Source organism: Malania oleifera, chromosome 2 (assembly GCF_029873635.1).
Source record: "Malania oleifera isolate guangnan ecotype guangnan chromosome 2, ASM2987363v1, whole genome shotgun sequence".
Taxonomy (NCBI): domain Eukaryota; kingdom Viridiplantae; phylum Streptophyta; class Magnoliopsida; order Santalales; family Ximeniaceae; genus Malania; species Malania oleifera.
Window position 1 is genome coordinate 137,617,722 of NC_080418.1, and position 27,193 is coordinate 137,644,914.

General features: G+C 38.2%; 1 protein-coding gene across 2 annotated transcripts; it reads left to right on the plus strand.

Moving 5' to 3' along the window:
* LOC131148473 (homeobox-DDT domain protein RLT1) lies at nucleotides 1–26,977 on the plus strand. 2 transcript variants are annotated; one of them, XM_058098168.1, is made up of 8 exons: nucleotides 1–288; nucleotides 3,845–3,952; nucleotides 4,034–4,696; nucleotides 6,211–6,290; nucleotides 15,900–16,376; nucleotides 16,476–16,562; nucleotides 16,667–16,761; nucleotides 26,544–26,977. In XM_058098168.1, the coding sequence occupies exons 1-8, from the start codon at nucleotides 282–284 to the stop codon at nucleotides 26,620–26,622; spliced, it is 1,596 nt and encodes a 531-aa protein (XP_057954151.1). In that variant the 5' UTR covers nucleotides 1–281; the 3' UTR covers nucleotides 26,623–26,977. The 2 variants fall into 2 exon arrangements, with proteins under 2 accessions (XP_057954151.1, XP_057954152.1); XM_058098169.1 differs by lacking the exon at nucleotides 26,544–26,977 and having other exon boundaries at nucleotides 76–288; nucleotides 15,900–16,326; nucleotides 16,667–16,728.
* The last annotated feature ends 216 nt before the right edge of the window (nucleotides 26,978–27,193 follow it).

Consider the following 27,193-nt stretch of genomic DNA (forward strand, 5'->3'; position numbering starts at 1 on the left):
GTGGGAGAACCATTCCTTGAATTTCTCCTACTATTTCTCAACTTTTGCAGTTGGAAATAAATGTGAAAAGCCATAATGAGGTCATCTCCTCCATTTCTTTCTCTCTCTCTCTTTCGTTCTTTCTCTGAGTTCTCTCCGAGGAGATTCTTCGTCTAGTCTAAGAATTAGGACTGCGGGTGTGAAAACTCTTGTAGTTGCTGTCGGTTTATGTCCGCTTAATGGGGAAAGAACTCTAGAGTGGGAAGAGACAGAGAAAGAGAAACCCTTTGGAGTTTGGAACCATGGAAGGTATTCGAATTTTCCTGTTCTTATCTCTTAGATCAATCATGTCAGCACCTTTGTTTGATTATTTTTTTCCCAAACTCTTCTAATGATTTGTTTTCTGATTTGGGATTTATTTTGTGCGCTTGTTTTGAATCTTCAGCTCTGGAATTTCGGAAAATTAGATAATCTGCATGCAGTTCAAAATTGATTGATTCATCGATCGGATTCCATGAGCTGTTATATATTTTCAATGTTGTGTTTTGACATTTGTTGCTCTGAATTGGGGCTTGAGAGTGCTAATTGAGGGCCTTGGTCCCAAAATTGTTCGTTCGCCGGTTTATAAACCAATGGATTTGATATTGGATTTTGGTTCTATAAGCCCTTAAATCCGCGAAAAGAAATAAGTTGCAATTTTTTATGTACCACAAAATTGGATTGATCAGGTTTGATTTCGTCCAGCAAAATGTGTGTGTGTGTGTGTGTGTTTTTTTTTTTTTTTTTTATAAATAAATTCATTTGTTTCTCAATGCTCCTCAGCTTGAGTTTGGCGGCAAAAATTTCCTTATGGTGCAGTGATCTTTGCTGTTGCATAAACGATCTGTGTTGCTATAATAAACTTTTTTTTTTGGAACTCAAGTATCTGCTGCCGTATGCGTATTTTATTTTTTATTTTTTTCCTTTTGGGTTTTATTTGTTCAGCTTAATGTGGTTTTGTCATGCTTTGACATTATGAGAGAAGCTTAGCATTTAAAGGAGTGCTGGAATGAGAAGGTTGTGTGTTTGTTCCCACATGGAAAAAATAAATGCCTTGTATTCGGCATGCTACTGTTAAATTATATTCAAAATTCTATGGAGGGTAAAAGGCTTTGATAAGTTTTGGTTTAGTGTAGCGAGATTTTATGGAAATTGTGTCTTATTTAAGTTATAAAAAAATAGATTAAACACAGAATGCGGTAAATGAAAAAATTTAAATGTTCCTGAAAAAGTTGTGAGCAAATAAACTTGTGATGCCTCACTTCTAAATAGATTGCTGTTGGAGGGCGTTGATTGGAGTCCCATTGTGGCAAATTCAATTCAGTGGCTTGAGAGGCCTTTTGAAGCTAAAGTAACTTTAAAAAAAAAAAAAAAAAAAACAAAGGAAGGCATGAAAAAAACACTATGTTTGAGATGAGTAGGGAGGAAAGGAGGGAGCTCTTGGTCCTGGTACGAATGGTTTCATGAACTCCTCCTTTTAGGATTGGTGACAGGTTTTTTAGGACATTTTGAGGTCTTTCGAGGAATTTTGTCATAATGGCGTGGTAGGTAATAGTATGAATTTTGCCTTTTTACTCCTAATTCCTGAAAAGGAGAGGTCTGCGGGGATGTAGAGCTTCAAGCCTATTAATTTGCTCACTAGCCTCTACAAGATTTTTTCAAAGGTAGTTTTGGGTGATATAGTGACTATGGCCCGGTCTCCTTTCATTAAAGACAAGATAAATGTAAGATGATGTGACGGTGGAAAATTAGGTGATTGAGGATGTGAGGAGGGGGTTGGTCTTTCAGGTGGACTTGAAGAAAGCTTGTAAGATATGGTGATTTAAAAAAATTTTTTTTTTAAAGAAAATGATGGCACCAAGGAACGTTTTGGGGTTGCGTGGAGGAAGGGTTGCTTGTGTTTGACCAATTTGTGAGTTGTTGTTAATGGTCGGCCTAGATAGTGGTTTAGAGCTTGTTGGGGGCTTTAGCAAAGGGATCCGTTGTCTCCATTCTTGTTTACTCTAGTGGTGGAAGCTTTGATTTTTGAGTAGGTTGTTTTTGCAAGCCCTAAGTGTGGGTGCGTTTAGAGTGTTATGATGGGAGGAGGTGGAGGTATCATACCTTCAGCTTGCCAACGATATCATATTGTTTCTTGAGGAAAATGTTGTGAAATTATGAAGGGTTAATACTTTGTTGAAAATTTGGAAAGATTTTGGGATTAAAATCAGCTTGTCCAAGGGTGGGGTAGCATGCATTAATTTGGGAAGTAGGTACTAAGAGAGTTTTACGGACTTGGATGGCTGTGTTCTGACTTTCCTATCTAGGGCTCCCTCTTGGAGGCAACCCTAATTCCATGGTCTTTGTGACACTGTTATTGAGAGCATAGGTACTAGGTAGGAGGTTAGAGGGGTGGAAGAGGGCATAATTATCTCAAGGAGGTTGTATCACTCTCATTAATGCCTCCTTTCCAATGTAAGCATTTATTTCTCATGCCTTTTTAGAGCGCCCATGAGTGTTGCTACTTGCTAGGGTCCATGAAAGATGGGCGGACACATGAGTTTCTTTGGTTTGGTTTTGAGAAGACCCAAATCTGAAGGGGGATTAGGCCTTGGCAGTGTGGTATCTAAAAACATATGTTTAATTGTAAAATGGTTATTGATGTTCCTCTTAAGAGGTTGATTCCCTATGGCACAAGGTGAGAAAAAGTAAATATGGGATGGACATAAGAGGCATGGTTTCTTATGCAAGCCTTTGAAAGTTTGTTTCCTAGGTTGGTTGTTTGTTCTTTCCTCACCCATTTCAAAGTGGGTAATGGTAATAGGGGTTGGTTTCAGGAGGATGCTTAGGTTGGTGAGAGACCATTGGAGTTGATGGTGCCTCATCTTTTGAAAATTTCTTCTCTTCACAATGCACTTATTACCACATTCAGGGGAAAGTTCTCTTTCTTGGGATTTATTTATTTATTCTTTTAGGAATCTCGATAAATGAGAGGTTGATGAACTCACCATCTTGCTTACTGCTCATGATATTTTTATTTGTATTAATAAGGCCGTGTTTCTTCGAAATCTTCATCCCCCCTCCCTCAGCTCTTAAAAACGCCTTGCCCCAATCATTTTCCTTGAGGCCACATCATTCGGAAGGCAAAGATCCCTTTCAAGATTTGGACATTGTAGATTGTCTCCTAATGGGACTAACACTCATGACCTGTTACAAAGTAGAAGACCCCACAAAGCTCTCACTAGTGAGATATTGGTGTTTTAGCAAGAGCAGAAAGGGAAGAGCTTTATGGAACTATGTGGGGTTTCTATCCTGAGAGCCCTTTGGATCAAGATGAATTTGAGTACCTTCAAAGATTGCAAGGTCTCTCCTTGTTTGTTATGGGATAGAGTTGCGTTTCTGACCTCTTTTGGAGCCCATTTGTTTGGGTTTTTTTGGGGATTGTTGCTGCCCAACTTGCAAAGGGATTGAAGGGCAGCTTTATTGTAATTGAATGTTACTTTGCTGGTTGCTGTTGTAGCACAGATTTCACATGATAATATGATATAAATGAATGCTGAAATTGAATATTATAATCTGATAATTCTTAAATTCTATGTGAATTTTTAAATGTTATGGGAAAATCTGAATTACTGGTGGTGCTTTTATCGCTTCTAGTTTCATTCTCTCATCTGTACTTTAAAATTTTTTTTGGCAAAGTCATTGAAATTTTAGATCAGTCGTGGAAACTAATTACTTCAAACCAAGTTGAATAGTTGAAGAATGAATATTAAATGGCAGTTAGTAAACACATGGTATAATTTGTATTTTGATTAAGTTACTCTAATCCTTATTGGCAATGTTACAGAGTCAGGAGACGTGAATTCTGAAGAGAATAAAGTTTTCCCTGAGAAAAATAGGAAAAGAAAGCTTAAGACACCATTCCAAATTGATGCTTTAGAGAAGTTCTATAATGGTATGGAAGCCCCTTTTTTTGATTCTTATTCTTAGTGTACTGCAAAGAATTTCCTCTTATAATTTTTTTTTTCTCTTCTAGAACACAAATATCCTGAAGAATCAATGAAGACGGAGCTTGCAAAAAGGATAGGGTTGACAGAAAAGCAAATCTCTGGATGGTTTTGTCACAGAAGGTTGAAGGACAAAAAGCTATTGCAGGAGGAAGCATATGCACATGGAAAACAAGATCTCTCAAGTGGCGTTATACAGGATCGTGGTAGTGGGCTGAGGCAGGATTCTTGTGGCAGCACCAAACAAGAGGATTACAGGCTTGTTGACCCTAGGGAAGTTGAAAGCCGGAGGTCCTATGGTGAAGATTTACAGGCTGCAGATGGGACTTATGAGAATAGGGTTCATTGTGCTGGAAATTTGAGTGGTACAGATGACACATCATCTGGAACTAGCTCTCCTTTACAAGATAGGTTTTTTCCCCCGAGTGAGGATCCTTGTGACATGGAAACTTCAAGATATCTAGCACAGTATGGAAGCAATATGGCTATAAAGGCCAAGGGTGTCAAAAGTAGGGGACACATTGGGCCATCAGGATATTTGAAGGTGAAAGGTGAGGTTGAAAATGCAGCTATTACTGCCGTTAAGAGGCAACTTGGAAGGCAGTACCGGGAAGATGGTCCGTCACTTGGTATTGAATTTCAGCCGCTTCCTCCTGGTGCATTTGGGTCGCCAATCATGGCTCCAGTCAATGGTAAAAATGACACTTGTGGTTCTTGTGTAAATTTTCTATCAAATTTCATCTAAATTAACTTGTCAGAAATGTATGTGAGTTGGTGTTACTGTTATCTGCAATCTATGTTTTAGACTCTGTAGGTTTTATCTTGAGTGTGCTATAAAATTTAATAATTAAATGAAGCGCATTTATGTAAGGGGAGAGTTTTATTGTTTATTACTTCTCAGAAATGGTGTATAAGTTGAAATTATTTCATCTTGTTTCTTAAGTTGGAGGGGACTACCCACAATCATGTGAATTGGCAGAAAAGGGTTTATGTAAATGACCCTACTTAGTGGCACTTAAGGCTTGGTTTGTTGTTGTTGTTGTAATAATCTTTAATACCTGAGGTTTTTCCAACACTAACTTTAAAAAATAATGGGAGCTTTGAAAAATTAGGTGAGAGTTTTTTAATGTCTAATTAGGAGAGAGGTGCTTTTTGGACCTTTCTAAAGACAAGCTTTCTATGGAGCAATAACCAATACACCATACAAAAGTTGTTATATTGCTGAAGGTGGTTCCAATTGCTTCTACACTGCTTAATTTGCTGGTTACATTTTTGGTGAGCAATTGGACGCTAAATTCATCAAAAATAGATGATGTGGGAAGAAGAGGATTTGAGATATATATTTTTATTTAATTATCAATTATTTGTTTGAAAATATTATGGTTTATTTTTTAATATTTATTTCTCAAGGGATTTAATATTATTTATCTTTGTTTGTTTCCTTATACATATTTAGGGTTTACGCCTATATAAAGTTTTTGGTATGTACATGTTAAGATAGCCTGCATTATTGAAATTGAGAACCTTAGTTGTGTTTTTGCTTTTCCCCTTAATTTCCCCTTTTTGGTTTAATTTTTACTTTATTTATCGATTTGTTTTCTGCTACATTCTCATTTTCTAATTTGTCCTCCTGCATCAGTAGGTTTCTGGATGTTTATGTTGCGTAATTGGAGACGGTTGTCCTCAATCCCTCCTATTTCTATATGCTATTCTAGCCTTTGCTTTGAAAGCTGTGCCTTGGTTGCCAGTACTCTTTGCAATTCTTGAAGAACTTTTTTCATGTTGGTTACTAGATTCTTGAGATATACATATTATGAACTAGTGTGCATACGGTGGTTTAGTTCCTTCAACAGAATTCACATGATTTTTGTAGGCATTGTTTATCTTCTGTTTCCATTGTCAATTTTGTCTTGCATTCATTGCTTGGCATTTATCTCCAATGTCTGATGTATGCTGTTCATAGTCATTGCAATATTTGCTAGATTGGGAACTTACTTGTGTATATATTAGCAATATATAAATATTTAGATAGAGGAGTGGAGTTCGTTTTAAATATTTTCCTTTTGCCAACTGTTTTCTGAGTTTGGTCTACTGGTATTAACATGGTCCGAGGTATTGTCTTTATTATCACTCTATCAGATCCTTTTTGTGAAATTTAGATTCTAGTTTTTGTTGAGCCTTTTCTTATTTGATTCATTTTGGTTAGAATCTTACCATGCTGGCACTCCCACCTTGCCTGGTTCTTCAAATGTTCCTGGAGTTTGCAAGCAGCCTAATCTCAGAGCGGTATGTAAATTTTTTGTAACTTCTTTTTATCTCATGGTATGTGCTAACACGAAGTGATAACTATCTGTGTTATTTTATGAGGGTTGGGAAAAACGAATACTGCTTATTTGTTTTTTATTTTAGCATAGTAGAAGGAGCTGATTGTCTGAAGCAAAGTTTATTGTTGACATCCATATTCATCTGTCGCATTTAGCACATCTATATGTATTCAGTTGCACATCTATATGATTATTGAAAATGCGGTCTTGGGTTGTCCAATAATTTTGAATGTTTCTCATTAACTGTAATAATGCATTTGATTCTGGCTACATGATCAACTGGGATAGAATTGACATTGTGTTTGGTTTGTGGAATGGAATGGGGTATGAATGGAATGGAATAAAAATTTGAATGGAAGCATGTCGAAATCAAGTGATAAATTCGATTCCATTCCGTTCATATGCACCAAATGTGTAGTGATGGGATTTGTTTAGGGCAACATTTTTATAAAATTTTACCATTGCAATAATGTAGATCATTCAATATGTTCTTTGTTAAAAAAAAAAAAAAGTATAGGTATGAATTTAGCACTCTCATTATTAGGTATAGCTTTTGGTGCAGCAGCACGTGCTCAGTCTTACACCATCCCTATTTTGTTTCATCTTATTTTAAATAATTTGCATTCTAGTTTAACTAAACGTAATGAAATCTTGAACATTTTCACTAATCTCTTCAGATTTTATATCTGCTTTATGGTGGAATCTGTTAGAGGTTATTTATGTCTTTTAGTATTATTATTATCAAGTGTGTTAGTTTGTTAATTAGTGAAAGTTAGTAAGGGTATTATTGTCATTAGAATGTATTTAATTTGTATCATAAGTAGAGGGAGAGATCTATCTTCAAGTTAGGTCATTCATTTTAATAAAAAATCTCCACATGGAATCAAAGCGTGACCCAAGCTAAACCCTATTCTTCTCAGCCGTCGCCGGAAAAGCCATTCCCACCGCTGTTCTTCTCAGATCCACCTCCACCCCTCATTATTTCACAAGACCAACCATATACCCAAACATAGAACCCTCCAAAGCCTAACCCTGCAAAGCCCCATCATCGGAAAAGCTCCCATGTGCCCCCATGAGCCAGCCAATTTCCGACATTGCTAATCCCATGCTCTGAAAAGCTCTCACGTGCCGCCATGAGCTGGCCAATTGCTGGCAGTGCCAACCCCATGCGCTGGCGCGCGCAAGTTTCCAGCCACCTTTTTTTTTTTTTCCTCTGCCATGTTCTGATTCCTTCTCTAGACAATATTATCAAGCTGTTGGGCCTGTTTTTCGCTAAAAAATCCAACCTTTTTTGACCATGCGCACAATTCTCTGTTAATCTCTGTTGGGGGTTTGTGAAGACTTCTTTATGAGTTTCTTGGAGCAGTGGCAGTGTTCTTATGTCCATTTTTGAGGCTGTGGCAGCACTATATCAGTCAGTGAGTCATTCACCTCGTCCGTGATTGTGTCGGTGCTTCACATAATTTTTGATTGTCCTGATTAGTTTTGATTGTTCTTCTTGTTTGACATTGGTTTGGCTGCTGGTTTTTGAGTGTTGGGATGGAGTCTATGAATCCAAAAAATCTGTTTCCTACATCATGCCACTGATAATGAACTCAAAAAAGTTGGATGGAAATAATTATGTTCAATGGTCTAAAGCTGTTCGGGTTTATTTAGCATGATTAGGAAAATATGACCACTTGCTCTAATCTGATCCTTTTGATGAGAAGAGAAAATAACTGTGGGTTCAAGAAGACATCTTGATTGTTTATTCGATGGAGCCACAGATTGCATGGATGTGTATGCATCTATATACTTGCAAGGAGATTTGGGATTATGTCAAGCTTCTATACTCTAGTAACATTACACGTATTTATGATTTATCCCAGAAGTACTTTTTATTACAACAAGGAGATGGGAGTATTATTGCAGATTATTATGGAGATGAAGTTTATTCATGAGGAGCTTAACGTTGTGCAACCTATAACTGTTGATGTTCATAAGATGTAGAAGCAGAGGGAGCAGATGACATTCCTTTGTGTTCTAGAGGGCTTGAGATACTTACCCAAGTTTTAGGCAATCCACCTCAGATACTTAGTAGGAGGGCCGAGCGGTTATCATTTGCTGATGTGTATTCTTGTGCCCTTTGTGCTTCCTTTAGCACGCATTCTCCTGCTCTTGCGTCTGACTCTGAGAGGACAGACTTTGCTACATAGGATTTATTTTAGTTCTCTGCCAAATAACTGCAAAAGTTAACGAGGTAGAGATACTTCTCGCAAGTGTACTCATTGTGGATGGAGTAATCATACTATTGAGCAATATTGGGATCTCCACGGTAGGCCTTCACGTGTTGCCAATGTAGCCATCACCGACTTCACGCCTTTGGGGGCAGCTAATGCAGCCTCCACTGACTCCTTACCTTTGGGGCCGAGTGGGGGGCAATATACTGTATCCAAGTCAGAGGAAGAGTATTCCAGGTTCTAGCAGTATCAAGCGTCACAACAAGCTTCTCTTCCCATTGCATCTCTTGCCTAAACAATTAATCCCACAGCATGCCTACCATCTAGTACTTCTTGTCCTAGTTTTGGGTTGTAGACTTCCGCTGCCACTGATCATATCACAAGTATACCTAGCTTCCTCTCTTCTTTTAATATCTTGCAAATTTACCTTGTAGTACTCTTGCTAATGGATCCACCATTGCAGTCAAGGGAATTGAGACTGCAAATCCCAGTTCTTCTATTTTTCTTCCTTCGGTTTTGTATATTCCTAAATTTCTTTTCAATCTTATGTCCGTTATTCAGGATTTGAAGACGAGGAAGACGATTGGCAAAGGGCGTGAAGCTAGTGGACTCTCGTCACTTTTAAGCTGCTATCTCCTTCTACTGCCTGCACTGTTGCTGCCACACCTTTTTAAATTCATTTTTGTCTTGATCATCCCTCATTGGAAAAGTTAAAATGTCTTGTTCCTAGTTTGAGTTTTGTGTTTAATCTTGATTGTGAGTCTTGTTAGTTGGGAAAGCCCCATCATGTCCCTTTCACTTTCCAAGTCAATAAACGGGCTGCAAGCCCTTTTATGTTAGTTCACTATGATGTTTGGAGTCCTAGTAGAGTTGTGTCCAAGTTGGGTTTTTGGTATTTTGTAACCTATGTGGATGATTATTCAAGAATGTCTTGGTTATATTTAATAAAAATCGTTTTGAGCTATTTCATGTTTTTTGCGCCTTTTGTTCTGAAACAAGGACTCAATTTGGTTTGTTAGTTCGATAGTGCTAAAAAGTATTTTAGTGCCCAATTCACTACTTATATGACTCAGATTGGTATTTTCCATCAATGATATTGTGCCCACACTCAACAAAATGGGGTTGCAAAGAGGAAAATAGACATATTCTCGAAATTACTCACACCTTATATCAAATGCATGTACCTAAAGTGATTTGGAGGAATGCTGTACTTACTGCTTGTTATCTGATCAATAGGATGCCACCTTCTATTCTTAGTGGTAAAATTCCCTACTCCATTCTCTTTCCTAATTCACCTTTATTCTCTCTCCTTATATTTAGGTGTGTGTCCTTTGTTCATCAACTAAATCCTGGTGTGGATAAGTTGGATCCTCGTGCTATAAAATGTGTCGTTCTGGGCTACTCACATACTCAAAAGGGATATCGTTGTTATAATATTGTGCTGCATCACTTCTTTGTTTCTACTGATGTTTCCTTCTTTGAGCCTGCACCTTACTACACCCAGTCCTTGAGTTCGTATGAGCTTGATGAGTCTCTTCCTTTGTCTAATCCTCTAGATTCTACGTTGCTGTCCTTGCCCAACCAACCATCTGAGTTTCCATGTAGTTCAAGTCCTTCTTATCATCTTGATCATCCTAATTTGCAGGTGTATTCATGACGGAGGCTCCAAGGAAGAGAGTCTCCTTAAGCTTCTACTACATCGCCTTTGGTTTCCTCATTTGATGATCATATTTCCCATGTGTTGATCCTCTCATTGTTGTTCAGAAAGGTAAATGCACATGTACTCAACATCTTGTTTCCAACTATGTTTGTTATGATTTGTTATCACCTTCTTGTTATTATTTTGTTACTACTCTATCATCTACTACTCTTCCTAAATATGTTTCGAAAGCCTTAGCCCACTCTGTTCATCTCCTTGGCTACTACTTGTCATTGGCCTCTGCATCAGTTGGATGTGAAGAATGCTTTCTTGCATGGTGACCATGAGAAGGAGGTTTATATGTAGCAACCACCTGTGTTTGTTTTTCAAGGGGAGTCCGGCTTAATGTGTCAGCTCAAGAAGGCTCTATATGGTTTAAATCAATCTCTTAGAGCATGGTTTGGTCATTTTGGTGCCGTAGTACTTGAGTTTGGTTTCGATGGTGTGCAATGGATTATTCTGTGTTCTATCATCATACTTTATCAGGTAGGATCCTTCTTTTTGTTTTTGTGGATGATATTGTTATTGCATGTGATGATGATAAAGGTATTCAAAGTCTCAAACTTTTCTTGTAGACTAAGTTTCAAACCAAAGATTTGGAACTGTTAAAATACTTCTTGGATATAGAAGTATCTAGATCTTGTATGGGAACTGCTTTGTCACAGAGGAATATGTTCTTGATCTATTGGATGAAACTGGATTGTTGGGATCTAAACCGATTGATGCACCCATGGATCCTAACAACAAGTTAGTGCTGGATATGAGTGATTTGCTACCTAATCCTAGACAATACTGGAGACTTGTTGGAAAGTTGGTAGTTAATTTCTCACAGTTTCTCGGCTAGATATATCTTTACAACAAGTGTTGTGAGTCAATTTATAGATTCTTCAAGGACAAGTCATTGGGATGCAGTAATTTCCATGGATAAACAGATGCAAATTGGGTTGGGTCGCCTTCCGATTGGAGATCCACAATCAGGTACTGTATCTTGGTTGGTGGTAATTTGGTTTTTTGGAAGAGTAAGAAACAAACTATAGTGGCCAGGTCAAGTGCTGAATAAGAATATAGAGCTACGACTCATACTAGTGAACTTGTGTGGTTGAAGAACATGTTGGAAGAATTGGGTATTTTGCGTTCTCAGCCTATGAAGTTGATGCGTGACAATCAAGCTGCTCTCTATATTGCCTCCAACCCAGTCTTTCACAAGCGGACGAACCACAATGAAGTTGATTGCCACTTTATTCGGGAGAAACTTATGCAGAAGCTTATTACTACTGCTTAAGTGAAGTTTGATATGCAACTTGCTGATTTGTTTACCAAAGCGTTGGGGTTTGCTTGTGTTAAATTTATTTGTAACAAGCTAGGAGCATATGGCATTTATGCTCTAGCTTGAGGTTACAAGTTATTTATGTCTTTTAGTATGATTATTATTAAGTGTGTTAATTAGTGAGAGTTAGTAAGGGGATTATTGTCATTAGAATGTATTTAATTTGTATTATAAATAGAGGGAGAGACCTATCTTCATGTTAGGTCATTCATTTTAATCAAAATCTCAACAGAATCTATGTAAAAATGTTTGGAATTTGAAGTTCTGAGTTTGAAGATTGTTGGCTGGGGTGTAGCGTGTAGGTAATAATCCACCATGTGGCAGAGGCTTGTGGTGTGAGTCAAGTCAGTCAACATGTGTACCTTGTGCTACTGCACATTATAAAGGATTTGAGTAGCACAATAGTTTTTGGTGCTGCAGCACATGCTCAGTCCTACACCATGATCACCATCCCTTTTGTGGTTCATCTAATTGCAAATCATTTGCAATTTAGTTTAACTAAAGCCAATGAAATCTTTATCATTTTCACTAGCCACTTCGGTTTTTTACATTTTATGTATGGGTTCTGGTTGAATCATGTAAAAAGGTTTGGAATTTTAAATTTTTAGTTTTTTTTAGTAGGCAAAGAATTGTATTAGAGAAAGGAAAAAAGAACACAACAAAAAGATGAAAATAAAAACAAGGAGAACAAGGGTCTGTTCACTTGTCTAAAACAGTTTCATTTTCACTTCTAGTTTTTCTCCAAAAATTACAAAAAAGCCACCTTGTTTTCTAGTTTTCCAACATTTGTACAGAAAAGCTGGAAAACAATAGAAAGTCGTTTTCTAGCTTTTGTAGACAACTGTTAGAAAACTGGTAAACAAGGTGGCATTTTTGCATCTTTTTGAAAACTGGAAATGAAAAATAAAATTTTTTTCAATAAGTGAATAGGCCCTAAGACATCATCTGAATGCACAAAGAAAACAAGAAGAAAAAAAAACAAACAAATAATTATAATAGAGCTCTGAGTAAAGCAATTTAATCACACGGTGAAATTTGCCATGAATATATGCCGAAAGAAGCCATTTGCTGAACATCATAACCAGGTACTAGAAACACCAGTCTACTCTAAAGCAATTGAAGAGTATCCATACCCTTAAAAATTCTGGCATCCAAATATACCGAATAGTAGCCATAAGTTTTCTCTCCTTCTCCTTCCGAAAACCCATCAACATAATAGTGCAAAAAGCTTCCAAAGTAGAGGAGCAAACACAATTCTTGCCAAAAATACCAGGCAAATTATTCCACATGTTAAGAACAAATGTGAACATGTCTCACCACTTAAAGCAAAGGACACACACATCAGGTGACAGGTCCTTATTGGATCTTCATTTCTGAAGCAAGTCATTAGTGTTAACTTGAAGGAAAATGGAGTTATAAAGGTGGGGGAATTTAATATCACAGGATTGGATAGAATAGGATTGGATTGGTTTTTGAATATAACTCAAAGCAGATCCATTCATTATCAATTTAAGCTCCTGAAAATGGATCTTTCCTGAAAAAATCATTAACACAAATCCTTTTAAATACAACTCTTCTATAATCTAGTTGGATTATTGTTGTTTAAAAACAACTAGTTTAAATGAATCTGTTTGTAGTTATTTGTTTAGGTCAGGTTAGAGGGACATCTTTGGTTTGGATTAGCTATCTTTGATCAATGGCCCACAAAAAACAATAATGTTCTCTTCATTGAAAAGCATATAGATTTTCTTCAACCTCTAGTATACCTAGTTAAGATCATTTTACATTTTTTCCTCTTTTTCAATCCTTTCAAAGATTAGCCCCTGGCTTGCAAGTTCGATAACCTCTATTGGCCTTCCTTTGCATGATTGGGATGTGGACATTATAGGCTTGCACTGCCAGTGAATGAGAGGCATTCTGCTAAGATCATTTTACTTGGAACTCAGAAGGATTTGTAAAATTTCCTTATTTGCTCCTTTATTTATGGGTGCAAATCCATACAAATACTGTGTCAGGATAGCATGTGTTAAGTGTAGTTATCCAATCCTGGCGCTAAAATTATGGATAGATGTAATTTGCTATAGACATTTACATATTGTTAGAAATGCATGCACTACAGTATCTATGGAGATGATTAAAGGGTTAAGCATAATGCAAATGCAATGGTTCCTATAGTTCAAAGGAGCTAAGTCTCTATAAGTTGGCACTAAGATCTGAAATAGGCTGTATTGGGGTTGGATTTACGAATGGTTTGATCCATGGACTGGATTCCATTTTATAAGCTGTCACTAATCGCACCTTTTTCTTTGTTGTTGGGTAATGAAACAGCATTGGAATGCTCTTTTTTCTTTTCCTGTTATGATGAAGCATGGGTGGCTCCTCAAAATGTGTATGAGTTCTTACTAGTGTGGGTTTTGGGAGGAGTACAAGAGGGACGGCTTCATGGATTTCTGCACTGTAGGCAATTTTTTGGACACTGTGGCCTTAGTAACGCGAGGATATTGAAAGCTCAGATGACTTATTCTCTGCGATGGGATAAAGTTAACTTTTTTGCTTCTTTCTGGGCACATTCTTTTGGATTTTTTTTTTTTGGGGGGGGGGGGGGGATGCTGCTGGGTGGTCTTAAAAGGGATTGGAGGGCAGTGTTATTATTATGTTATCTAAAGAAAAATTAATTAATAATGAACAGTTGTCTGGTTTTAAATCAATTTGGCCCACTTCTGTCATAGTTTCACACTTACCATGGCTTTCACGGTCCCTCACTTTTTTTGGTTCCTCACTTTAGCTACCAGAAGGTTAACCACAGTCTTCTCTCATTGCAGTCCGTATCTTCTGGACTGTCATTGCCTCCCTCTCATTCCAGTCTAGCTTCCATGGATTGTCACCTTCAGCACATCTCTAGAGGGGCTCAATTTTTTATGCATTAAAAAAGAAGAGTAAATTTCTTTTATTTAAGTTTTAAATCTGATTAATTTAGTTGATATGAGAGTTTTGGGAAAATAAAAAGGAAATGCTTAGGATTTAAGGGTGGCCTCTTAAGTTTTCAAAAAAAAAAAAAGAATGTCCAAAAATAAAAATAAATAAATTAATTTCCAACACATGTCGAATACTTGTCACGGAGTGTTGGGCAGGTGTCAGTATCCGACACATGTTGGATGTGGACACTTCAGGCTTCCAGAAGTGTGTGTTTCCTAGAAAGCAGCTATTTATCTTGAATTTGTGTTTTGCACATGTTGCATCCATCAGTTTCAGCCCATGAAGTGATCCAGTGTGAGAGTCTTGTTAAGATTGCCCCCCATAATGAAAGAGCACGGTGTTCGCTTGGTTGGCATCAATTCCTTTCTTATTTTCATGATAATGAATTGATCTCAATTTCATTCAATTGTATAAGCCTTACAAGGGAGTCCACCTATCCTCCCAGATTTTTAGATGAGTCATATGCTTCTATTATTAACAAATGGCCACAGTTGACATAAATTATAGAATTGTTAAGCTGCTATAGATGTTGGTCACTGTATAGACATTGTGTTAAGTCTTATGTTACACGCATTTGTCACCATAATTCAATGCCCCTTTAAAGAAAGTAGGGCCGATTCATAAACTGCTTTATTGGAAGCCATAACCATGGACCCTGAAATCCCTGGCTGAACTGTACTGAGTTTCCTCATCGATTCAATTTCTTCAATTAACTGTCACCATAAACTATTTCTTTCTTGCCTAATCTCCAGAACCACTTGGCTACTGCACCATTTATAAATTACAAGTTAGAGAATTAGATCCAATTTATCCATTCTTTGGTGCTGTAATTTAATTTTATTTTATTTAATATACAAAGAAGAGGATAAGCAATTCTCATAATACTATCACATGAACATCTAAGCCCCATATTAACCATTCTCCTGCAAGAAAAATTTACTTTTAATATCTCTGTGCTGTAATTTTTCTTTAAATTAATGAAATGGCTTCTATATTCCTCAGCCTGAACTCATGATCATATTTTGCTGAGAATTTTAAGGTGAATGTAGTAGATCCTTATTTGGAGTTTGGAGTTGATCTGAGACACAATAATGCAGTAGCTAACAAGAGCCTTATATCTGATGGTTTTCCGTTTATCCAACAGCTTTCACCAGAGTGGACACCTTAATTTTCACTGATAGCATGCAAGTGCTTTCATTTTTCATCGTTCTATGAACATTTTACTAGATTATATATGTTGTACATGATGCTGTCAATATTATTATTCTTCTGTACCTTGTTTTGTAACAAATAGTTGCTGATGATGTAAATGGTAAGCTGATTTTTTTTTTCTTCTTCATTCCCTTGTAGGGATATGAAGGATACAATTCCAAGATGGGTTCACTTGATTCTTATATGGAAGGGGGAAATAATGAAATTATCCGCGGATCTGATCATCAGGACGACTACTCCCACCATAAATCAAAGAAAAAGTCTTCTTCACTGAACTACAGCGATTTTTTAATTGGCCAGGACCATGCTATAGATATTACTGAACAGCCTTCCGCATCCATGCATAGCAGTAGCAGGAACTACCGGAGGTCTAAGCATGGTGCTGAAGGGGTGAGATTAGATTCTGTTTCTAACAATAACCTTCAGCATAATGATGGAAAATTTATTAGTGGACTGAAAGAGCCTTGGTTGCAAAACTATGGTACTGAGTCTACTGACAGCCCCAAGATTGTCATCGATAGGGAAGGCTTTGATTCTAAACGTCCAAGTTTGGTACATAGGCATGGTAAGTCTCTTGATGCAGAGAAGAGAGGGCCATCTAGAAGAATGGCAAAGGTCTGGTAGTTACTTGACAAATTTCTGCTACTAACTGAACAGATTTCATGGTGAAAATATCCAGTTTGATTTTGATTATGCTGTCCCCTATGCATGCAGGAAGAGAAATTTTATGGTCAAAGGCGAGTAATGAAAGAGTATGGTGATCCGGTTGGAGTAAATTTGCATCCAAAAAGTGAAACAAGGGTGAGTTTCTTGCATGGGGAATTTCTGGGAATCTCTGGTTGTCTTCAATTTTAAGTTATGGTTTGGTTCACTTTTGATCCCTTATATGTTCCAAATATTTAAAGGTTGCTAAGAGAACCAGAGATGATCTCCAACAGCGAGTTTATGTGGCAAAAGCACCAGTTGTGGAAATGTGGCAACAGAAAAATCATATTAAGGGGTCAGTATTAATGCTTTGATGTGATTGAATATTTTTTTTTTTTGCGTCTCCTAACAGGCTTTTCTTGACAAAGTTTTTCCTCTTGTTTTAGTTAAAAGCTATTGTTTTGGTAATTGGTTTCATTTTGAAGAGAAGAATTGAATTGCAAAACACAATAATTGCATGACCAATGGCTAGAAAATTGGTTTGTGAAATGTGACACTCAAGTTAAATTTACGATGGCTAAAAAGTGACCAAGCCTTTTTGATGGTTCCTTTGTGTGTGTGTGTATAGGCAAGTATAATTAGTATTCATCACCATGTGAAATGAAAGGTACACGGGGAGAGTGGCTCCCAAGAACTAGTCAGTGCAGTCATAGCAGAATACAGAAAACCCAGTGTTTTGAAAGGCTCAATCAAGGCTTGCCTCGAGGCAAAGGATACCTTAAACGCCTTGATGCTCTATCTATAATCCCAAAAAGGCTAATGCATTACATGCTGAAGCTTACACATGTAAAAAAGGCACGTCTTTTTGCACCTTTGTAGTTGAGGTTTATGCATTTTGGACGTGTGATATTCAAGTTAGATTTGGATGGATAATTTTAAGTCCATGTTTATATGATAGGACTAAGAGGAAGGGTGGTTAGGGTCTTGGAATTTTGGTATCAAAGCTTTTGGTTAAATAGCTTTGGCGGTTCCTGCTAGAGGTTTCTTCCTTGTGACATAAAGTTATCAAAAGTAAGTTTGGACTTGATCGGAATGGGTGGGAATTGGGTTCTAGATGTTCTTCAGAAAGCCTGTGGAAAGCTATTTTCCAGATTTACCCTCTCTTTATTCCCCATACCAAATTTATTTTGGGAAAGGGCTTTAATCCGTTTTTGAAAAGACCTTTGGCTGCTAGGGAATGTTGTTTTGTCCCTCTTTTTCCTCACCTATTTTGCTTGAGTTCAGGGCAAAATGATCCCATTTCTTCTTTTAGTCTAGACCCGGGCAATCCTTTACCTCCTTGGGATTTTCACTTCAGGAGATTCTTGAATGATAGGGAATCCATTGAGTTATCTTCTTTGTTGGTTATGTTGAATAATTGTAAGGTACCCTCCCAAGATGATAGTTGATCTTGGTTGTTGGATAGGGAAACTATTGAGTTATCTTCTTTGTTGGTTATGTTGAATAATTGTAAGGTGTCTTCTGAAGATGATAGTCGATCATGGTTGTTGGATTCTTTTGGTGTTTGTTCTTGTAAATCCTTTTGTGAGTTCTTGGGTGGTACCAATTTCTCCTTTCCACTCCAGATAGTTATATGGAAGGTCAATACTCCCCCTTTAGTCCAAGCGTTTCTTTGGATGGTTATGCTTAATAGGATAAATAGCATTGTAGCAATGACTTGCTGCAGATCAGGAGACCTTTAAAGGCTTATTGTTTAGAATCTGTTTCACATTTTTCTTGCATTGCAATTTTGCGTGGAAAGTTTGGCAGTCTCTTCTTAGGGTGTGCTGATTTTCTTTTGCTGTATTTGACATTTTGTGTTTTTTTTTTTGGGGATTCCCATTTTTTGTTAAGGAGATGTCTTCTCTCCTTATTGTACATTTTTTCTCTATCTAATGAATTTCTTTTTATCAAAATAATAATAGTAATAGGAATGTTACAATAAGAGTTGATTTTGGAAACTCTTGAACCCCAAGCTTTCCAAATAATTGAGAGCTGTATCCTAGATCTAGAAAATAATTTGAACTTTGTAATATTATAGTTATCTCATGTCATGATTAACTTAATGAATTCACTTTAGCATTTTTGAATGGCCAATAAGTTGTTTGCAAATTATTTTTGATTTTTTTTTACATTATATTTGTGATTTTATATATATATATATATATATATATTTCTTTATTTTAAAAATATATTTAATTTATTTACATATTTTTATCTAAAAAAAAATTCTCAAAAGGCTTGTGCCTCGACTCCTTAAGGCTTAGGCCTCGCCTCTTAAGGGTTAAAATGCTTCGCATTACACCTTTGCCTTTTAAAACAATGTAGAAAACCATATAGGCATATATAGCAGGAAAAGAGCTGAAATTATTTGTGCACAAACTTGGCACTTATCTTTCAGTTAATGATATGGTATACAACCATGCTTGGAGAGGATTGGTGTCCCTGACAAAATCGCTGGACATATAGTTCTTGACATATTTGTAGTCATGGTGGTCCATTTTTTAAGGTATATGAGATTATGAGATTTTTTTTTTTTATAAAAAAATAGTAACAAAAGAAGAGAGTTCATTAATAAGAGAAGAATTTACAAGGAGGAGAATAAGACATCTCCAGTCAAAATTCTGGAACAAACTAGAAGAAATAAACTGAAAAAAACAAATAAAGACTAGGAAAAATCAGAACAAAAGATTCCTCCATTCTTGCTGAACTTCCGAAAATCTACCTTCCTTAAAGCATCCAAAGCCAACACGCAATAAAGAGGCTTAGTATTTAATCTTCTCCCAAACTGGCTGCCAATTCAATTTTTCCCCCAAAAAAATCCATGCATTTGGCTCTAACCATAATCCCCACACTACAAAAATACTGCATTTCCAAAGATCTGCCCTATCCTTCCTACCAAAACCCTCAAGAAAAATTGCCGACAGTCCCTCCACCGATGCCGGGTAAACCCAATTGTCTCCCATCACACCAAATAATTTATACTATCAAGCAAAATCACAGTTAAGAAAAGATGAGATGCCTTTTTAAAATTCACATAACAGAGCACACAAACATCTGAAGATGAAGTCTTCAAAAGTCTACTGATATGCAACAGGTTATTAGTATTGCTTTTATTCAGCACAATCGACAAATGAAAGCCTTAATTTTTAAGGGAGTTTTGACCTTCCAAAGAGATGAATATAGAGGAAAACAAGAGTTGGAATGGATCAAAATTTTAAAAATGATTTATAAAAATACACCCCTGGATGATCCAAAGCCCAAGACTGAGCATCCCTAGCTGAAAAAAATGGGCACTGATTCAGTATTGACAATAGGGAAAGTTCCATAAGCTCTCTATCCTTTAGGGATCTTCTGAAGTGAAAGTTCCAAGAAACTAGGGGGCTAATCAAATCAACTGCAAAGAAGGAAATCATACTACTATGCCCTTAGCTTAACTGAGAAAACAAGGAAAAGATGTGAATAGAATATTATTCCCCAACCACAATTCTTTCCAAAAACAAATCTGAGAACCCCTCCCCACCGTAAAATTAATGAGTGGAGTGAATAAAGGATAAATTTGAGAATTAGATCTCCATGGACTCTCCAATGAACATCGCAAATTAACATTGCATCCGACCCATTCTCACCCAATCCATACTCACTGCTAATCACTCTATGGCAAAGGAAATGATCTTCTTGGGGTAAACACCATAAACATTTAGCTAAGAGAGCAATGTTTTTAGACATCAATTTTATGAGAACCAGCCCGCCCTCTAATTTAGACTTGCAAACCTCTTCCTATCTTACTAAATGATCCTAAAAATGCTCGATCTTGACCACAAGAAATCTCTCGTTCTTTTCTCAAATCTTATTCACAATCTCAACTAAAGTCTTGATGATTGACTAATAATATAATGGGGTACTAGATAAATAGGCCTAAATAAAAGTGATTCTACCCTCGAGGGGAAAAAAGCGCCCCTTTAGAATTGTCTAGCCTTTGGCCACTGTTTCCACTGCCAAATTCCAAAGCTCCACAGATCTAGGATTACACCCCAAAGAGACCCCTAAAGGCCCATCCAAAAGACCGCACCCTATATTAGACGACTTCTCCCTAACTTGTTTAACAGGCACATTTACATTTGCTAAACCACTTCTCATATTTACTTTAAGCCCCAACACCCTCTCAAAGGCATGGAGGATACCCAAAATATTTCTCGATGAAGGGTTATGATCATCTAAAAATAAAATAGTACCATTAGCAAATTGAAGATGAGAAACCACCACTCCCTCTCTTGCCCCCTTCAAACCCTTTCACGAACCCTCTATCCACCATTCTACCCCACACATCATCTATGAGGACAAACAAAAAGGGTGAGAGTGGATCACCTTATCTAATACATCTTGAAGCCCTAAACAAAAAGGGTTAGAGGAACAACCCCTTAACTACCAGCACCTATGCTCACCAAAACCCTTTCTCACAAAAATTTTATCCAAAAAGCTCCAACTTAGTCTATCATAGGCTTATCAAGATCCAATTTTAAAAAGAAACCTCTCTTCTTCGTCCTACAAATATCCTCCACCTCCTCATTAGCCACCAAAATTGCTTCCACTGTTTGTCTACCACCCACAAACGCACAATGAGCTGTAGATATAGTCTTATCAAATGTTTTAAGCAAATCATCCTTGATAATATCCCAACAGTCTTGAAAGAAAGCTAAATTGAAATCATCCGGACTTGGAGTCTTATTCCTCTCCATCCCAAAAATTACCCCCACCTCCTCATCAAAAGGTCTCTCTACCAAAGCATCTGATCTTTAGATATAGGATTCCACACCAACCCCTCAACCATTGGTTGACAAGTGTCTTCCTCAGAATATAGATTAAAAAAAATTAGTGATTTCAGAGGGAATCCTACTAGGATCATTGATATTTCTTCCTTCCCCCACATCCAACTCCTTAATCGTATTTTTCCTCTTCTTTCTATTAACTAGCCTATGTAAGAAACCAGTACTGCAATCACCTTCTCTAACCCATTTAAATTCGGTCTTTTGCCCCCATCTCCTCATTTCCTTAAAAATCACCTCTTCCAATCATTCTTTAGAGAGATCCTTTCTGCTTCCTCACTCTTCGAGAGATTAACCTCTTCATTTCTATAAAAAAATTTGGAAGAAACCAGTACTGCAATCACCTTCTCTAAACCATTTAATTTGATCTTTTGCCTCCCAACTCATTTCCTTAAAAATCACCTCTTCCAAATCTTTCTTTTAGAGAGATCCTTTCTGCCTCCTTACTCTTCGAGAGATTAACCTCTTCCTTTCCATTTGAAAATTCTAGCTCCTCTGGGATGCTAGACTTTCTAATTTTACATCGCTAAGTGTCATGAGCTAAGCTTGTTCAGGGCATTATGCTTGCCTGTGACCGCTTATCTCGTGTGCTTGGGATGAGTTTCCATCATGTAAATACTAGTGTAGGGTTATTTTCTACTAGTAGAGTCTTTGTAAGCCAAATAAGGCAGTATGACTCTTCGGTCACTTTGATGTTTCTTAGTGTCAGGATGATAATTACATAAAAACCTCTTTAGGGGAGGGTGAGTGTTCATTAGTCATTGTAAAACTCACAAGCAATTGTCAATGTGCTTAGCCTACTTGCCTCCCTTGCTAAGTACAGCATGTTAACGGAGGATTTGTTAATGAATTACGTTTGCTTCAATGTTTATTGCTTGCTTGCCATGACTTTCATGAATTGATTATTGTTTCCGCTGCTATCTGAATGAATGTTAATGAAAGTGCTTCGTGGATGAATGTTGGTAAACGATAGGCTGGCTAGTTAAGCAAGAGTGCTTTAGCTAGCGCCGCACGGCCCTTCACAACGGTGTGAAAAGAATCGGACCGTGACATTTGGTATCAGAGCCAAGTCGGTGACACTTGGTGAGAGCCTAAGGTTGAGTTGCTACGTGAATTCGATTGCCTTCGTTGTTGGATTTGGGTAGCTTTGGTTAGTGACCATGGCACCAAACACTGCTGAGAGGATCAACGTGCCGGAAGCACAGGTTGAGAGAACAACCAACACTATGGCCACGGAGGTGGCCCAGATGAGAGATCTTGTTGATGAGGTGATGGGATCACAAAAACATCAAAGAGGTTCACTAGGCGACTTGTCAGAGGACTTTCGCCACACAGTGGAAGCTTTGCAGGCCCGGATGGCAGATCTGGATGCAAAGATGAATGTGTCGGTTCTTGCTATGGGGAACTCCAACACTCTGGGAGTTAGCAAGACCAAGGTGCCAGAACCCAGGACATATGGGGGTGCCCGAGATGCCAAAGAGTTAGAGAACTTCTTATTTGATGTGGAGCAGTACTTTCGCGTTGTGAGGATGGCCTCAGAATAGGCAAAGGTGGATACTGCGACCATGTACTTGATTGGTGATGCCAAACTGTGGTGGCGAACCAAGTACAGAGAAATTGAGAATGGAAGTTGTGTAATTGATAGTTGGGCAGACTTGAAGAGAGAGCTTAAGGCCCAATTCGTTCTTGAGAACGTTGAGTATAATGCAAGGAGAAAACTGAGAGATCTCAAGCATACGGGGTCAATTAGCGAATATGTGAAACAATTTTCTGCTTTAATGTTGGATATTCGGGATATGTCGGAGAAGGATAAGTTGTTCTATTTTCTAGAGAGGATGAAACCGTGGGCAACAACTGAACTTCATAGGCAAAGGGTTCAAGACTTGTCAACTGCACAAGCTGCTGCAGAACGCTTGACTGACTACGCTGGTGATGATACCGCTTCGTCCAAATGGTTTGGCGGAGAGGGAAACAGTGGAAAGTCTTTCAAGAATGGCAAACCCAAGAGTGGGGGAGCCGACTCTAAATCATCTACCTCACAGGAAGCTTCGTCGTCTCAAGGGTTTAATACACCCAATGGAAAGGGGAAGAGTAAACTTGAGTATTTCTTGTGTCGAGGTCCTCATAGAGTTTTTGAGTGCCTTCACAAAGCATCACTTAATGCTTTACAGGCTTCCATTGCAGAACAGGCAGTGGAAGACGATGGGGAAGAGGATGATGCCTCGGGGGTGGGTTCAGTGCGGTTGGTGAATGCATTGGAAAAGCAGGCAAAAACACCGAAAGTTACACGAGCAAAAGGGTTAATGTTTGTGGACTTTAGTATAAATGGGAAGAGTACTCGCGCTATGGTGGATACGGGAGCTACTCATAATTTTGTTTCGCAGTTGGAAGCAGGGAGACTCAACTTATCCTTAGAGAAGGATGCAGGACGCATGAAAACAGTTAACTCTATAGCCCAGCCTACTCTGGGAGTAGCCAAGCAAGTGGCTATAAAGCCTGGACAGTGGGAAGGTTATGCGAATTTCACAGCGGTGCCATTGGATGACTATCCAGTCATTCTAGGAATGGAGTTCCTAATGGGGACAAGGGCAGTGCTGATGCGTTCGGTTGGTTCCCTATGTCTGATGGGAGATCACTCGTGCATGGTGCAAGTCGTTGCAACGAAAGGAGACGACGGGAAGTCCCTTTTAGCCATACAACTCAATGAAGGATTGAGTAAGAATGAGCAGACACGTCTAGCCACGGTGGTGGTAGACAAAGAAGTAGGCCAAGAGCTGGAGCCTACGACCATCCAAGCGGTGTTGGATGAGTATAAGGAGGTGCTGCCGGATAAGCTGCCTCATAATTTGCCTTCACGACGGACTGTGGAGGATGAGATCGAGTTGTTATCAGGAGTGAAACCACCTGCTAAAGGGCCATGTCCGATTGCGCCTCGAGAGATAGTAGAGTTGGGGAAGCAACTTGATGAATTGGAAGCGGGATGCGTTCGCCCTTCCAAAACACTGTTGGGAGCATCGGTGTTGTTTCAGAGGAAACATGAAGAGCATCTACGGAAGGTGTTCGACTGGCTGAGGGGAAACAGTTTGAATGTGAAGAAGGAGAATTTCTCTTTCGTTCGGCAGAGCAACAAATTCCTCGGTCAAGTGGTTGAACAAGGTCGTATCCGGAGGGGTATGGAGAAGGTAAGGATGATTCAAGAATGGAAGATCCCCACGACAGTGAAGGAGTTGCGTTCCTTTCTTGGCCTTACTAGATACTGCAGGAAGTTCGTTGAGGGGTATTCGCGGAGAATGACTCCAATGACAGGACTACTGGGGAGGTATTATTGGCCGCACACGCGGGATGATGTGGTTGATTATACCAAAACTTGTCTCACTTGCCAACAAGACAAGGGGGAGCGGAAGAAGTATGGTACTTTCATGGCCGCACCAAAGTACTGTTCGGCAGAGGAGACGACACAATTGTTCCTTGTGACTGTTGTGAAACATTAGGGTGTTCCCCAAGTTATTATTTGTGACCAAGATTTAATGTTCACTGGCAACTTCTTAACAGAGTTTTTCAGGATATTCAGGTCACACCTTAACATCTCTTCGAGTTATCATCGACAGACAGACGGACAAATGAAGAGATTCAGAGAGCTGCTAGATGAGTACTTGTGCCATTTTGTCAACGACAACCAGAAGAATGGCGTGCAACTACTTGATGTGGCTCCGTTCTGTGGCAACGCCTAAAGGCGCTCAACAACCAACAAGAGCCCTTTTGAGCTTGTTATAGGTTAGCTGCCGCTGTTACCTCACACAGTGGGCGAGCCGTACAAACGAAAGAGTCCCAGGGCGTACATCTTCACCAGTGAAGGAAGAAAGAATGCAGAGTTAGCCCAAGCCTATCTGGAGAAAGCTTATGAGCACCTTGATGACAAAGAAATCAGCTGGATTTCTGCGGAAGATATTCAACCGATCGTGGACAAATTTGAAATGTACCTACTGCCAAAAGTCTACGAGGACGTCGATCACATAAGTGGGGGAGAATGTCACGAACTAAGCTTGTTCAGGGCATTATGCTTGCCTGTGACCGCTTATCTCGTGTGCTTGGGATGAGTTTCCATCATGTAAATACTAGTGTAGGGTTATTTTCTGCTAGTAGAGTCTTTGTAAGCCAAATAAGGTAGTATGACTCAGTCACTTTGATGTTTCCTAGTGTCAGGATGATAATTACATAAAAACCTCTTTAGGGGAGGGTGAGTGTTCATCAGTCATTGTAAAACTCACTAGCAATTGTCAACGTGCTTAGCCTACTTGCCTCCCTCGCTAAGTACAACATGTCAACGGAGGATTTGTTAATGAATTACGTTTGCTTCAATGTTTACTGCTTGCTTGCCATGACTTTCATGAATTGATTATTGTTTCTGCTGCTATCTGAATGAATGTTAATGAAAGTGCTTCGTGGATGAATGTTGGTAAACGATAGGCTGGCTAGTTAAGCAAGAGTGCTTTAGCTAGCGCCGCACGGCCCTTCACAACGGTGTGAAAAGAGTCGGACCGTGACACTAAGCACCTCCTTATTCCAAATTTTCAATTTCTCCTTCAGACGTTTCTACTTCCTCATACACCTAAATCTTTCCTAGGCTCCCCCTATGTCCTCGTCCCAAGATCTCCTCACTAATGGTTTAAAAGAAACATGGTGCAGCCACATATTCTCACCTAAAAGATAATGATATTCGATTTGTCATCTCGAATTATCTGCATGTTATGGAAAATTCCAAAATTTATGGTGCTTGTTATCATGGAATGTGAAATTGAGCATGTGCATGACATGACTGTAGGCTCTCATTTTATAAACATTGCGGATTATTTTTTTATTGTGAAATTGACTCGTTGAAAATTTTTAAGTCTTATCTTGAGAAGCACTTTTCACTAGTGGACGGTGGATCATAGAAATGAAGCATATCAGCTCTTTTTGGTTGCAACACGAATATTATGATTATGATTTTGGATTGAATCGATGTGTTGATATAGTTGAATAATATGATAAATTGTAATCATGTTTCTTAGAAAGCAATCTTCAACAAGGAAAACAAGATAAAATTTTTTAAAGAGGAAACAGGTAATGGGAAGCTTCCATTGCCCTCCTATACCATCTTGAGGTTTATATTATTTGCTATCAATTTTATATATACGCACACAAAACCCCCCCCCTTAGGTTCTTGTATCTTTTCAGAATTAATGGGATCTAATTATTATCGGTTGCTGACATTACCTTTTTTATCATCTAGACCTGTGGGGGATATGCCATCTAGTTTCAGTGAGGATGAAAGTTATGAAACGGAAGGACTCTGTTCTTCCATGGAATGATGGTGAATGGTAGAAAGTCTTCAAGGTATTTGCGGTAGAGGATACAAACTCAAAATTAGTGTTTGTACAGGATTAATGTGTGTTCATCATATTAACAGGCTAACAGCACAACATCAACTTGTAGGAACATTGCTAAAAGTCGCTGTAAGGTTTTTATCCAGTGTATGAACCAAATTCCTTTAGTTTGTCCTGCTACAGATGTACAAAATTATTTAGGAGAAATTGAGAATTCATATTTACATATGATTTTATGGCAGTGCTATTGTACGATTGTCCTTTCACTTCCTACACGTTTGGAAGGAGGAATGGACTGGAACCTGAAAAAATGAAATCAAATTTATAATTGTTTTCTTCATATTTTTTATTCAAATTTTTACACCATTTTATTCTCGTCTTATTCCATTTCACGAACAAAATGTAACTTCTTTCTTCACCCATTGCCATTCACATAATATTTTTTCTTTTATTATCAGATTTCAATAAACACATCCAAAATATTTGAGATTTTTTTGAAAGTAATTCCCTTTCCACATTCGCTTCTTGTTGGAGCTGCTAACATGAGTGTTTGTTT

Bases quoted from the DNA above. Each gene is read 5' to 3' on its own strand.
- LOC131148473 (XM_058098168.1), top strand. The intron at 6,291-15,899 runs GTATGTAAATTT...ATTCCCTTGTAG, and splicing joins AGCAGCCTAATCTCAGAGCG to GGATATGAAGGATACAATTC. The intron at 16,377-16,475 runs GTCTGGTAGTTA...CTATGCATGCAG, and splicing joins CATCTAGAAGAATGGCAAAG to GAAGAGAAATTTTATGGTCA.